This window comes from Ovis canadensis, chromosome 1, assembly GCF_042477335.2.
Source record: "Ovis canadensis isolate MfBH-ARS-UI-01 breed Bighorn chromosome 1, ARS-UI_OviCan_v2, whole genome shotgun sequence".
NCBI classification, from domain to species: Eukaryota; Metazoa; Chordata; class Mammalia; order Artiodactyla; family Bovidae; genus Ovis; species Ovis canadensis.
Genome location: NC_091245.1, coordinates 263,458,650 through 263,472,995, shown reverse-complemented (window position 1 = coordinate 263,472,995; position 14,346 = coordinate 263,458,650). Strand labels below are relative to the sequence as shown.

Here is a 14,346-nt window from a genome sequence, read left to right as displayed (position 1 = left end):
CAGGAAGAGCCCCTGGAGGAGGGCATGGCAATTCACTCCTGGATTTTTGCCTATAGAATCCCCATGGACAGAGGAGCCTGATCAGCTACAGTCTGTGGGGTCCCAAAGAGTTGAACATGACTGAAGCAACTGAGTACACATAGGGCCTGGGCACTGGTTTATTTTAAAAACCAGATGATTCCACTTCTAAGATGCACCCAGGATGAGAGCACCTTGTCCCATGCAGCTCACCCATAAATCAGGTGAGAACACCAAGGCCCAGGGCAGCCACCGTCTTGCCTGCTCACAGCAGCGTGTACACAGATGGCACAAGGTTGGAGCCCAGCCTCCTGGCTTCTGGTCCCCTTTCTCCCCTCCTCCTCTGAGAGGACCAGTGCTCTAACCCAAGGCAGCCAGACCCCAAGCCACAGCAGCAGGGTCCAGACTAAAGCACCTCCCCGGGGCTTCACCCTGAGCGGCAGAATTCCAGAAGGCAGCTGCCACCTTAACGCCTGATCTTTGCAACACGCACAGATTCATGTTTTCACTCAAGTCTATTTTATGTGTTCAGAGTAGTAAAAATCATGTGTTCAGTAAATTTTGATTGACTGGTGAAATAACAGTGAAAATAAATTTTGATTCAAATCTCTGAATGAAATGTTCATTGCAAAACACAGGCAGCGGGTATATGGCTGTTCAACTTTCTGTGTGTTTGAAAATGTTTATAGTCAAGTGGTAGGAAGATGTAAATATATAGTTGAAGAAGTAGCTAAAGAAACAAAAAGAAGAAGTGGCTCATAGAATGTGTTCATGTCTCAGAGTATCTCCCTCCCTAGAACTCCCACCTGGAGACCCTAGTGTTCCTGCCTCAGGTTGGAGAAGCCTTGCTGCCTTGTTCTTGACCCCACACCCTCCTCTGCCACCTCTATTCTGACCATGTGGAGGGACTGAGGGATTTCCCAGGTTGCAGGTCAAATATGGGAGGTCATGGGTGTCCAGGAAGATTGGCCACCTCTATGGGAGTCATTATCTGTGATAATGATGGTTTTAGATAGAACAGGACTCCTGAAAGTCAGAAGCTTCCCAGGTGGCTCAGAGGTGAATATCTCCCTGCCAATGCAGGAGATGCAGGAAATTCGGGTTTGATCCCTCAGTGGGGAAGATTGCCTGGAGGAGGTCATGACAGCCCACTCCAGTAGTCTTGCCTGGGAAATCCCATGGACAGAGGAGACTGGTGGGCTACAGTCCATGGGATTGTAAAAGAGTCAGACATAACTTGGTGACTCAACAGCAACAGCATGAAAGTCAGATTCTGGTTGACTCTTGCATCTGGGCCTTTGACTCCCATTCTGCTTCTCTGGTTTTCTCTTTCTCTGTGAAATGAAGGGACTGAACCAGATGATCTTAACAGTCATGTTGTCTACTTGGGGCTTATCCAGGACACTTGGTATTTCCTTTTATTTCTTTCTCAGTGCTTTCAGCAGAGCTAAAGAAGGAAAAAAGAAATAAAATTGTATTAGGACCAGTTTTATATTACTGATAGAGTCATGAAAACAGAAGAGTAAAGTTTGAGAAATAACCTTTCATATCAGTGATGTATTAATATAATTTTTATTTTTATATATATCCTTGTGTTGAAAAATCAATGTGTATATCAATTTATTATTGAATTCCTGTCAAAACATGCAGTGATATGCTGTTCATATTTGAATAGTCATGTATGGATGTGAGAGTTGGACCATAAAGAAAGCTAAACACTGAAGAACTGATGCTTTCAAGCTGTGGTGCTGGAGAAGACTCTTGAGAGTCCCTTGGACAGCAAGGAGATCAAACTAGTCAATCCTAAAGGAAATCAACCTTGAATATTCATTGGAAAGACTGATGCTGAAGTTGAAGCTCCAATACTTTGGCCACATGATAGGAAGAGCCAACTCATTGGAAAAGACCCTGATGCTGGGAAAGATTGAAGGCAGGAGAAGGGTGCAACAGAGGATGAGATGGTTGGATGGCATCGTTGACTCAATGGACCTGATTTTGAGCAAACTCCAGGAGTTAGTGAAGGACAGGGAAGCCTGGTATGCTGCAGTCCATGGGGTCACAAAGGGTCAGACACAACTGAGTGACTGAACATCAACAAGTGTTACAAATAAGGTTGGTTATTGTGCTCAGTCACCCAGTCATGTCTGACTGTTTGCAACCCCTTGGACTGAAGACCACCATGCTCCTCAGTCCATGGGATTCTCCAGGCAAGAATACTGGAGTGGATTGCCATGCCCTCCTCCAGGGGATCTTCCCAACCCAGGGATCAAACCACGTCTCTTGCATTTCCTGCCTTGGCAGGATTCTTTACCACTAGCACCACCTGGTAAGCCCAAGTTTGATGATTGCTCTGAGGTAAATTCACACCTTCTCAGTGCTTCTGGAAAGATGGGAACACCCTTTGAAATCATTCACATCGTGGCACACCCTCCTATGTTGTGTTCTGGTAAATTCTTAATTTTCAAACAACTAGCCGTTGGGAGAGGAGGAAGAGAAGAAAGCACCAGTTTCTAGCATTTGTGAGTTTGTCAGTTTCACTGGTATAAATCTTCCCACTTGGCCAATTTCAGACTAAGTAGACGGCATCCCTGGACCACAGAATTGATCTCTGTGCACAGGCTCGGCCCTCCGTGGCTGTAGCAGCAGCTCCGCTGTACCACTGCCTGTTTGCCTTGCAAGGAAGTAGGTCAGATGAGCCTCCCTTAAACAGGAAGAATGCAGATCTGCTGAACATTAAGGTGCTGGTAGGCGATATTGTGGTTAATGAAGGAAATTTATAAACCAGTATATAATGAAGTACAGCAGCTGTCTCTTTAATGGGTAATTTTGCAGGAGAAGCACCGGGCATGCAATCTTTGAACAAAGCCCTCTTGGTCTTGGTTTCCTTCTCTCCCACTAGCAAGGCAGCCTGGCCTCCCTTGGTTCTCAGCCCTGTTACCCCATCCATTCGTTATGCTTCAGAGACCCTTGCAGAGAGCCCTGCTCCACTGACATGCTGTCATCTCTCAGCACTGGTGACTGTGATGAGCGAAAAGGTCATGGCTTCAAACATTAGCATTGCAAAGAGATGTGAAAATGATCAGTCTCTTTAAAGGGCTGAGAATACTTGGGTGAGACAGAACAAGGGCTCGTCAGACCATTTCTGACCATGAATCAGAACTAAAATACCCATTTTGGTGGGGGCATTCCTCCGAAGGAGAAATATGAGTAAAAAGAGAAGATTTTTCGTGCAGGGTAAGATGGACAAATCATACACCGGAGGGTCAGGGTTTAGTCAAGGTACTTCTCCCATGTAGAAAGCAATAAAGCTTTTCATTAGTTGGAAAAGGAAAGGGCAGACAACAAGCAAGCCCTCTGAGCACAGCTGCATTTTCTTGGAGACCACTAATGTGTTCCTCTAGTTGGCACTTTCAAAGGGATAGGAAATTACATTCCAAGCAGACTCCAGCCTTCTGAATGCATTTGCTCCCTGTGTAGCAGCTCATGAGGTTGGACAGAAGCCCTTATTCGGCATCTGTCTTCTGGTTCCTGTGGCCAGGGGTGGGGTTCCTTTGATTTTGACCAGAACACTTCTCCGCTGAGGGGGGCCAGGCTCGGCATGGCTTGGCAGAAGCTCAGTTACTGTACAGGAGACTGAACTTCACAGAGGTGCTCAGGTGGGTCACGCTCACGTCACTGAGGACTCCGGAGTTTACATCCGAGATCCTCTGTCCTGAAGAACCTTCACCTTCTCACTCGGTTGGATGACAAGGCCGTTGGTCGAATTATTTAGTTCTCTGGAGATAACACAGAGGAATTCTGCCTGATCCTCGTTCCCATAAGGCAATGGCACCCCACTCCAGTACTCTTGCCTGGAAAACCCCACGGGCAGAGGAGCCTGGTAGGCTGCAGTCCATGGGGTTGTGAAGAGTCCAACATGACTGAGCGACTTCACTTTCACTTTTCACTTTCATGCATTGGAGAAGGAAATGGAAACCCACTCCAGTGTTCTTACCTGGAGAATCCCAAGGACGGGGGAGCCTGGTGGGCTGCCGTCTATGGGGTCGCACAGAGTCGGACACGACTGAAGTGTCTTAGCAGTAGCAGCCTTGAAATATAAAGTACTTAGAGCAGTAAAATAACCCAGACTTGAGAAGTGATCACACTCAATGTGTCTTCACAACAAATCTGTATTTTTCCATACCCTGCCATGTGACACGTTTCTTTGCCTTTTCCCCCCCCTTATTTAGCAAATAGCATGCACTGAGAAATCCTGTGTGGCCTTTAGCAGCTCACCACACTGGGAGGCATTAGTGTGGATTAATTTCCAGAACACAGCTCTGCCTCTGGAGTCTCTCTACTCTGTGCTCAACAAAGGCGACTGTAGGAACTGCTTCTCTACAGGAGGGGCCGGGGGGCATATTCCAGTTGTTAAATTGTTTGATGGCTCAGACAGGAAAGAATCTGCCTGCAATGCTGGAGACCCAGGTTTGATCCCTGGGTCAGAAAGATTCTCTGGAGAAGGGAATAGCAACCCATTCCTATATACTTGCCTAGAGAATTCCAAGGACAGAGGAGACTGGTGGGGCTATAGTCCATGGGGTTGCAAAGAGCTAGACTTGACTGAACAACAAACACTTTTGTTTTTCATACTGTTAATAGAAGAATTATTTCTCATTATTTAGGACGCTGTACAATGCAATGGCCAGCCTCAGACATCTAGTCCTCACTATCAATGTTTTCTCTTCTTCTGTTTTGAATCCAGGAAGCCAATAAAACAGTAAACCAAACCCTGATATATAACCTCTACAGACATGGATATGAGCTGACTCATTAACTTCTAAGTCCCACAGTGCCTCTGTAAGTCCATTCCACATTAACCCATCGTCTGCCTGAGATCCCGGACAAGCCCGCCCAGGACTCCAAATGCCTACAGCCCTGGACATTTCTGTTGGTCCCTACCCTCCACTACATTTAAGATGCAGAAGCCCCAGCTGGCATTCCACATCTCCCCACCTTAGTCCATCCCCTCACCCCCAGACATGCCCACATCTCAGCATCAGTCAGGATGAGGCCCACAATCATCACTGCAGCCCCCACGAGGGGAAAGCAGAAGAGCCAGTCCCTGCTTTAAATTCACCCAGCAATTCCACTCTTGGGTATAGATCTGAGAAAAACAAAAGCACTAATTCAAAAAGATACATGTACCCAATCTTCATAGCAGTGCTATTCACAACAGGGTATGGAAGCAACCTAAATGTCCACCAACAGATGGGTAGATAAAGAAGACGTGGCACATATATATACAATGGAATCCAACTGATCCATAAAAATAATGAAAATTTGCCATTTGCAGCAATATGGATGGACTTGGATGGCATTCTGCTAAGTGGAATAAGTCAGACAGAGAAGAACAAATACTCGATGATGTCACTTCTATGTGGAATCTAAAAAATACAACAAACTAGTGAACAAAACAAAAGAGAAACAGACTCACAGATACAGAGAACAGACTAGTGGGGAGAGGAAAGGGAGAGGGGCAAGACGGGTAGGGGGTTAATAAGAGTTATTATGGGATTATATGAAATCATGTGCGTGAAACTTCTGAAAATTGTAAAGTGCTATAGAATTTAAAGAATCTTTCACTCAATAAAATGTCTTGCCCCTCCCCCTTGACCCTAGAAAGCAAAGGCAATACTAAAATCCACTGAATTATACACTTGAAGCAAGTGAGTTTTGTGGTATGTTTATTGTACTTCATATATAGGTACAATATAATATAGTATACCGAGGTACAATAAACATACCACAAAGAAATAGAGGAAAACAACAGAATGTGAAAGACTAGAGATCTCTTCAAGAAAGTTAGAGACACCAAGGGAACATTCCATGCACAGATGGGCTTGATAAAGGACAGAAAAGGTATGGACCTAACAGAAGCAGAAGATATTAAGAAGAGGTGGCAAGAATACACAGAAGAACTATACAAAAAAGATCTTCAGGACCAAGATGATCACGATGGTGTGATCATTCACCTAGAACGAGACATCCTGGAATGTGAAGTCAAGTGGGCCTTAGAAAGCATCACTATGAACAAAGCTAGTGGAGGTGATGAAATTTCAGTTGAGCTATTTCAAATCCTGAAAGATGATGCTGTGGAAGTGCTGCACTCAGTATGCCAGCAAATTTGGAAAACTCAGCAGTGGCCACAGGACTGGAAAAGGCCAGTTTTCATCCCAATCCCAAAGAAAGGCAATGCCAAAGAATGTTCAAACTACTGCACGATTGCACTCATCTCATACACTAGCAAAGTCATGCTCAAAATTCTCCAAGCCAGGCTTCAGCAATACGTGACCCTTGAACTCCCTGATGTTCAAGCTGGTTTTAGAAAAGGCAGAGAAACCAGAGATCAAATTGCCAACATCTGCTGGATCATGGAAAAAGCAAGAGATTTCCAGAAAAACATCTATTTCTGCTTTATTGACTATGCCAAAGCCTTTGACTATGTGGATCACAAGAAACTGTAGAACGTTCTCAGAGAGATGGGAATAACAGATCACCTGACCTGCCTCTTGAGAAATATGTATGCAGGTCAGGAAACAACAGTTAGAACTGGACATGGAACAACAGACTGGTTCCAAATAGGAAAATGAGTACGTCAAGGCTGTATACTGTCACCCTGCTTATTTAACTTATATGCAGAGTACATCATGAGAAATGCTGGACTGGAAGAAACACAAGGTGGAATCAAGATTGCTGGGAGAAATATCAATAACCTCAGATATGCAGATGATACCACCATTATGGCAGAAAGTGAAGAGGAACTAAAAAGCCTCTTGATGGAAGTGAAAGAGGAGAGTGAAAAAGTTGGCTTAAAGCTCAACATTCAGAAAACGAAGATCATGACATCTGGTCCCATCACTTCATGGCAAATAGATGGGGAAACAGTGGAAACAGTGTCAGACTTTATTTTTGGGGGCTCCAAAATCACTGCAGATGGTGACTGCAGCCATGAAATTAAAAGACGCTTACTCCTTGGAAGAAAAGTTGTGACCAACCTAGATAGCATATTCAAAAGCAGAGACATTACTTTGCCAACAAAGGTCTGTCTAGTCAAGGCTATGGTTTTTCCAGTGGTCATGTATAGATGTGAGAGTTGGACTGTGAAGAAAGCTGAGCACTGAAGAATCGGTGCTTTTAAACTGTGATGTTGGAGAAGACTCTTGAGAGTCCCTTGGACTGCAAGGAGATCCAACCAGTCCATTCTGAAGATCAACCCTGGGATTTCTTTGGAGGGAATGATGCTGAAGGTAAAACTCCAGTAATTTGGCCACCTCATGTGAAGAGTTGACTCATTGGAAAAGACCCTGATGCTGGGAGGGATTGAGGGCAGGAGGAGAAGGGGACGACAGAGGATGAGATGGCTGGATGGCATCACGGACTCGATGGACGTGAGTCTGAGTGAACTCCGGAAGATGCTGATGGACAGGGAGGCCTGGCGTGCTGCGATTCATGGGGTCGCAAAGAGTCGGACGTGACTGAGCGACTGATCTGAACTGATACTGGTTAATAAAATTAAAAATTATCTTAAAATGGTTAGAGGGAAGGACGGATCAGGACCAAAGTTTGGGGATGGTGGAGCAGTTCTGCTGCTTCTCAGATGCTCAGGAAGAGGAATCTCACCATGGTTGTGGGCAACTTTCTTTAAAATGTGGGCCTCATGGTGCTTCTTTTGCTCCATTCCCAGCCTGCCCACTCCACATTGTGTTATCTCTGCCATATGCCTCCTGACTATAGAGAAACTCCACAGTGTAGGGTCTTCCGTGGGGGTCCAGGCTACAAAACTGGGAGATCTCTGCCTTGTTGTGTGTCTCAAACCACTCTAGCCGGCTACAGGGAGGACATGCCCTGGCATGTGCCAGTCTCAGGAGAAGGCACAGCGTTTCTATGGTCAAGTGGCCAGGGAGAGGCTCTGGAGGGCCCTGAGGTGGGCGGCAAAGAATAGAGCATGAGCTTGACCTTATGAATGAGGGAGAGCCCTTTCTCCCATGATTGGGAAAATTAGGTGAGAAGTAGATAAAAAATACAAATTTGTTTTAGTTCTTTTCCAAATCTTCCTGTTTGTTTTTCATATCTTCTTGTTCCTTTCTCATGTTTTGAAAATATCTTTAAACATTTTGTGCATTATAATTTCAAGGCCTGTATCTCATCATGCTGGCATCTGAAGCCCTTGGGGGCCTGATTCTCCATGAGTATAGATTGTTTCCTCATGCGTTTTACTATTTTTTTCTGTGAGCTCATGTTAGCAGAGATTCATCTGGGAGAATCCCAATGGGCCTGGGTGGAGGTACCTCCTTCTAGAGTGTGTTTGTGTTTGCTTTTGCTGGATTCCTCAAGTCCATTTCCACACTAATTGTTCAGTGACTAAGTCATGTCCGACTCTGCCCCCCCCCCCCCCCGCCCCCATGGACTGCAGCACGCCAGGATTCCCTGTCTTCACTATCTCCTGGAGTTTGCACAAACTCACGCCCTTTGAGTCAGTGATGCTATCAACATCTCATCCTCTACTTCCCCCTTCTCATTTTGCCTTCAATCTCCCCACAATTGAAGGCTTTTCCAATGAGTCTGCTCTTCCAACTAGGGGGCCAAAGTATTGGAGCTTCAGCTTCAGCATCAATTCTCCCAATGAATATTCTGGGTTGAGTTCCTTTAGGGTTGACTGGTTTAATCTCCTTGCTATCCAAGAGACTCTCAGAAGTCTTCTCCAACACACTAGCTCAGCCACTCAGTGTCTGATTCTTTGTGACCCCAAGGACTGCAGCATGCCAGGCCTCCCTGTCCATCACCAACTCCCGAAGCTTGCTCAAACTCATGTCCATCGAGCAGGTGATGCCATCCAACCATCTCATCCTCTGTTGTCCCCTTCTCCTCCTGCCTTCAATCTTTCCAGCATCAGGATATTTTCCAATGAGTCAGTTCTTCCCATCAGGTGGCCAAAGTATTGGAGCTTCAGCTTCAGCATCAGTCCTTCCAGTGAATATTCAGGAATGATTTCCATTAAGATTGACTGGTTTGATCTTGCAGTTCAAAGGATTCTCATGAGTCTTTTCCAACACCGCAATTCAAAAGCATCATTTCCTCAGTGCTCAGCTTTCTTTATAGTCCAATTCTCATATCCATACATAACTACTGGAAAAACCATAGCTTTGACTAGATGGACTATGTTGGCAAAGTAATGTCTCTAATTTTTAATATGCTGTCTAGTTTAGTCATAGCTTTTCTTCCAAGAAGCAAGTGTCTTTTAATTTCATGGCTGCAGTCACCATCTGCAATAATTTTGGCACCCAAGAAAGTGAAGTCTGTCACTGTTTCCATTGTTTCCCCATCTATTTACCATGAAGTGATGGGACCAGATGCCATGATCTTAGTTTTTTGAATGTTGAGTTTTAAGCCAGCTTTTTCACTCTCCTCTTTCACTTTCATCAAGAGGAATTTTGATATAGAGGGAGGGAACTTGACAAGTTTCACAAATAAAGTTTCCCATTCTCTCAATACATTGAGATGAGATTCCCTGCTTTAAACTTTGGGAGAAGTCTGGTTGTGAGGTCTGAAGAACTGTGGGTTAGGGATGCCAAGAGGTGACTTCAAGGATTGATTAGCCAATCAGTGGACTAAGAAGGTTTCAGAAATTCCCATAGTTGACAACGATAGTTGGAAATGTAGGTGATTATGGAAGTGAAAGTGAAGTCGCTCAGTCGTGTCCAACTCTTTGCGACCCCATGGACTGTAGCCCACCAGACTCCTCCGTCCTTGGGATTTTCCAGCAAGATACTGGAGTGGGCTGCCATTTCCTTCTCCAGGAGACCTTCCCGACCCAGGGATTGAACCCGGGTCTCCCGCATTGTAGGCAGACGCTTTACCATCTGAGCCACCAGGGAAGTCGATTATGGAAGGAGGAGTGTAATTCTCAACGGAAGCCCCTTTTCCTGTCTAATAAGCAAGTCACATCATTTTCTTGTGTGTTTTAGGGAACATAAGTTTACTTTCCACAGGTATTGGAAGAGTAAGACCCACGCACCACACCCCTCCCCCCCCCAATAGGAAACCACACAGCAATTTCTGCTTGGGGCTCATTGAGTCCAGTTTCATTTTTCTGCCACCCTTCCAACTCTTTTGATCATGATTCTTGCTCAACCAATACATTTCAAAGAAACATCTCAAATGCAATTGAGCCATGTATTATGGTGGGGAAACCGTGAACCCTGCTTTGCCGAATAAGTTGTGTCATTTTTGGATTTTCAGTTCCTGCGATGATTACATCCTACCCAAACACCACCCTGGCCACTCAGGGTCAAAAGAAAGAAATGAGCTGCACGGCCCACGGTGAGAAGCCCATCATAGTCCGCTGGGAGAAAGAGGACCGGATCATTAACCCTGAAATGGCCCGTTATCTCGTGTCCACCAAGGAGGTGGGGGAGGAGGTGATTTCTACTCTGCAGGTAAGAGCATGGCAAATAGGACAGATGAGCACCTACTTTCACAGGCAGAATAATCCTGTCCTTTCACATAAGTGAGTGCATGTGGGGGAAAGCCACAAATCATCTTTTGAAATAGTTACAACGGGACTTCCCTTGGTGTTCCAGTGGCTGAAACTTCGCCTTGCAATGCAGGGGGTGCTGGTTCAATCCCTGGTCGGAGACGTAAGATCCCACATGCCTCACAGCCAAGAAACCAAACAACTTTTTAATAAAAAGAACAAAACAAAAAACAAATTCAATAAAGGCTTTAAAAATGGTCCATGTCAAAAAAAATCTTAAAAGAAACATATATGAAATATTATCTCTCTATATATAAAGGGATTCCACAGTAGCCTGCAAAAATAGTACTTTATCCTACATGTGATTAAGAGTGAAATTATTGCCAACATGGCAGGGAAACAAACTGTAATAATAATAAGAGAGAAATGGCATATTTTTTAATTTATTTTTTTATTGAAGGATAATTGATTTATAGAATTTTGTTGTTTTCTGTCAAACCTCAATGTGAATCAGCCATAGGTATACATATACCCCCTCCCTTTTGAACCTCCCTCCCGTCTCCTGCCCTGTCCCACCCCTCTAGGTTGATACAGAGCCCCTGTTTGAGTTTCCTGAGCTATAAAGCAAATTCCCATTGGTGATCTATTTTATATATGGTAATGTAAGTTCCTGTGTTACTCTTTCCATACATCTCACCCTTTCCTCCCCTCTCCCCAAGTCCGTAAATCTACCCTCTATGTCTGGAGAAATAGCATCTTTTAATGACAGGTAATTCTGGAGAAATGAGAGCCTACACTGTGCACTGTTTTTTAACTTCCTGAAAAAAAAAAAGTCAGGAGGATTCTGCCACAGAAATATTATAAGGAAAATATTTTGCTTCTTGGGGGAAATCCCAGAGTAAAAAAGTATTGCAGTCTCTTAGAATTTTTAGCACTGCTGGTAGTTAGCTGAGTGGGGCTCAGCTTTTAATATGGGGGAGAAATGATGCTGTAAAACACACATGAGAAAAAAAAAAGAAAAGCCTCGTGTTTGAAACATGCATATTGATTCACTCTCAGGTCCAATGTTGGAGTCCTGGGAGACCAAAACTTTATTGCAATGTTTATAGATCTGTTTTGTTTAGGCAGGATTGCTCTGGCTGTTTTAAAAATCCACTATGAGATTTAACCAAAACTCCGCCCAATGACACTGTTTAAATATTAACAAATATAGTACATGATGGTCTGATGGACACTCTGCCAGTGATGTAGAGAAACTTCATCAGCACGGGCTCTACTGGCTCATGAGAAATATTTTGGAAATTGTTTGCTAATTAAGGAAATTGCTAATTGTTGCTATTTAAGGAAATTATCTTTTAGAGACAGACATACATATATCAATAATATAAAGAAGACATTTAATAAAACATTTCTCTCGACTTAAAAAATAATCCACTATGAGATTTTTTTTTTTAAGTGGGAGTATGTGGAATATATGTCAACCTGAACGTGACATCCTACATAAATTTCACATCCAGTTTAATGAGCTGGCAGCTGACATGGATCATGTACACTGAATCTGTCCATCTGCACATTTACGATTGTGCTGAAATAATTTGTTCTCAGCTTTCTGTGTCCCTGTGTGTGAGTGTTTACGTGTGTGCTTGGGGCTGGGAGGAGAGTGAGAGTAGAGAGACTTTGTAGCCAAGAGCCCTTTGAGTTGTTCTCTCTCTGCATTCCTCTGGGTAAGATGGATTTCTCTCTGCTTTACACATAGATTTTGCCAACAGTAAGAGAAGATTCTGGCTTCTTCTCCTGTCACGCTATCAATTCTTATGGGGAGGACCGTGGAATAATTCAGCTCACGGTGCAAGGTAGGACGGACAGAACCTAGGGGGAGAAACTCGGCGGTGTCAGGACAAGTGTGTGCCCAGGCTTGGGTGTCCCAGTGGCCTCAGCTTGATACGTCACACTTGCAAGTCCTAAGAAGATGTTGAATCTGAACAAAGTTGGTGCTAAAGCTTCATTTTGCAGATCTCACAATTATACCAAGGTGCAGCCCCCAAACAGAGGGAGCAAAGTCCATAAAGGAACTGGGTCAGCTGACTGGGCAGCCTGGACAGTGTGCCTTTCTTGTTCAAATTTAGGAATCATTAGATGTTCTGCCCCTGGAGGAGGGAAATGGCAACTCACTCCAGTATTCTTGCCTGGGAAATCCAATGGACAGAGGAGCCTGGCGGGCTACAGTCCATGAGGTCGCAAAGACTCAGACAAGACTGGGTAGCTAAACAACAACTAGATGATCTGAATGAGAGTTTCATATCTGGGGCCAAACTAGTTTCTGAGTTAATAGATCCCAAGCCAGACTGGAAGAGTGACATGTAAATCTTCAGCTTTATAAGTGACATGTAAATCTTCAGCTTTATAAGTGCTGTGAAGATTGGCAAATTTGGAAAAATAAAATTGTTCCATCCTAAAATGTGATTAGGAAAAAAATACTTCCAGGTTAAAAAAAAAAAAAGTCTGCCGTGTTGAATGCTGACAAAGCTTTTGTGAGTCACTCGGGATTTTCACTAGCATCTTTTGCCTGAACGATGTTCAAACTAACCCAGGTTTTCTGTTGACCATACAGAGCCCCCAGATCCTCCTGAAATTGAGATCAAAGACGTGAAGGCACGCACCATCACCCTCAGGTGGACCATGGGCTTTGACGGGAACAGCCCCATCACGGGCTATGACATTGAATGCAAAAATAAATCAGGTAAGTCCTTCATTTCCTCCAGCTGTACTTCCACTTCCAAAAGCTGTTTTATTGGTTGCCTTTTAATGTAAGCACAGCCTGGACTCCGGGAAATTCAGAGGGAGCCCTTTTCGCCAGTCTATCTCTTTCCTTGCGTGAAGCACACCCACCCTCATTTCCTTTGGTGGGAGTGATTTTGTGTTGAGATCTCTGTTGGGTCAGCCCTGCCTCTTTTCTCCTTAAACAAGCAGGACCTCAATCCTGCTCCCTCCCCGTGGGTCACTTTGGCACTGTCACCACCAAAGGGTGCACAGGCTGCTGCCAACCCAACCTGGCCACTGGCATTATTTTTCCCACCTCCCCATCTTCCCTCTGCTTCCCTTGTGTCCACATCCCTGAGCACTGGCTGTGTTCAGTGTCCGTGGGCTGAGCTGAGCCATGGTGGTTTGTGCAGAGGGCCACATATGGCTGAGACAGCACTGACCCGGCAGGGACCTCCTGGACGTGCAGGCACAGGCTGGTGGCGCAGATGCAGCCAGGCACTCCTGTGCTTCCTCTGGGCAAGTGGCCAGCTCACCCAGAGCCCAGAAATAAGACAACCAGCTGTCGGGACCACATCAGGCACGCCTGTTGATCATCTTAAAGTGACAATGACAGGGCCACTTCGGCCAAGGGGAGAGTACCACCACTGTGGCTCCAGGTCTGGACTTGGACACGAAAGGCATGAGGAATTAGAGCAGCATCAGCTCGCGAGGGTTTGATAGTCTCGCAGTCCAGGAAAGTGGCCTCGTGTCTCACTTTCTAGGCACCGTGCATCACTTCCCAGCGCGCTGCCATGACGCAGTTACCCTGTGCGCTGAAGCTGGAGCAAAACATGAAGCTGGTGACATGTGGAAAGGCAGGTCAGGTGGGCAGAAATGTTTCTGTAGGAGCAGGCAAGGGGCGGGGTGGGGCAAAGTGCGAGACTGGATGAAGAAGTTAAGTCCAGAAAAAGGTTAAGGGTGGGGGTTAAGGAAAAGAATTACTGAGGATGAAAACAGCTTGCATCAAACCAAGAACAGAGGTCATAGCAATAGTGCTTAAGGATGGCTAG

General features: G+C 45.0%; 1 protein-coding gene across 1 annotated transcript in view; it reads left to right on the top strand.

Annotated features, from left to right (window-relative positions):
- DSCAM (DS cell adhesion molecule) overlaps nucleotides 1-14,346 on the top strand; it is a 679,278-nt gene that overhangs the window by 512,434 nt on the left and 152,498 nt on the right. The window contains exons 12-14 of the mRNA XM_069597968.1: nucleotides 10,300-10,496; nucleotides 12,291-12,387; nucleotides 13,146-13,274. Of these exons, the coding sequence (XP_069454069.1) occupies nucleotides 10,300-10,496; nucleotides 12,291-12,387; nucleotides 13,146-13,274 (423 nt within the window). The remainder of the gene's footprint in view (nucleotides 1-10,299; nucleotides 10,497-12,290; nucleotides 12,388-13,145; nucleotides 13,275-14,346) is intronic.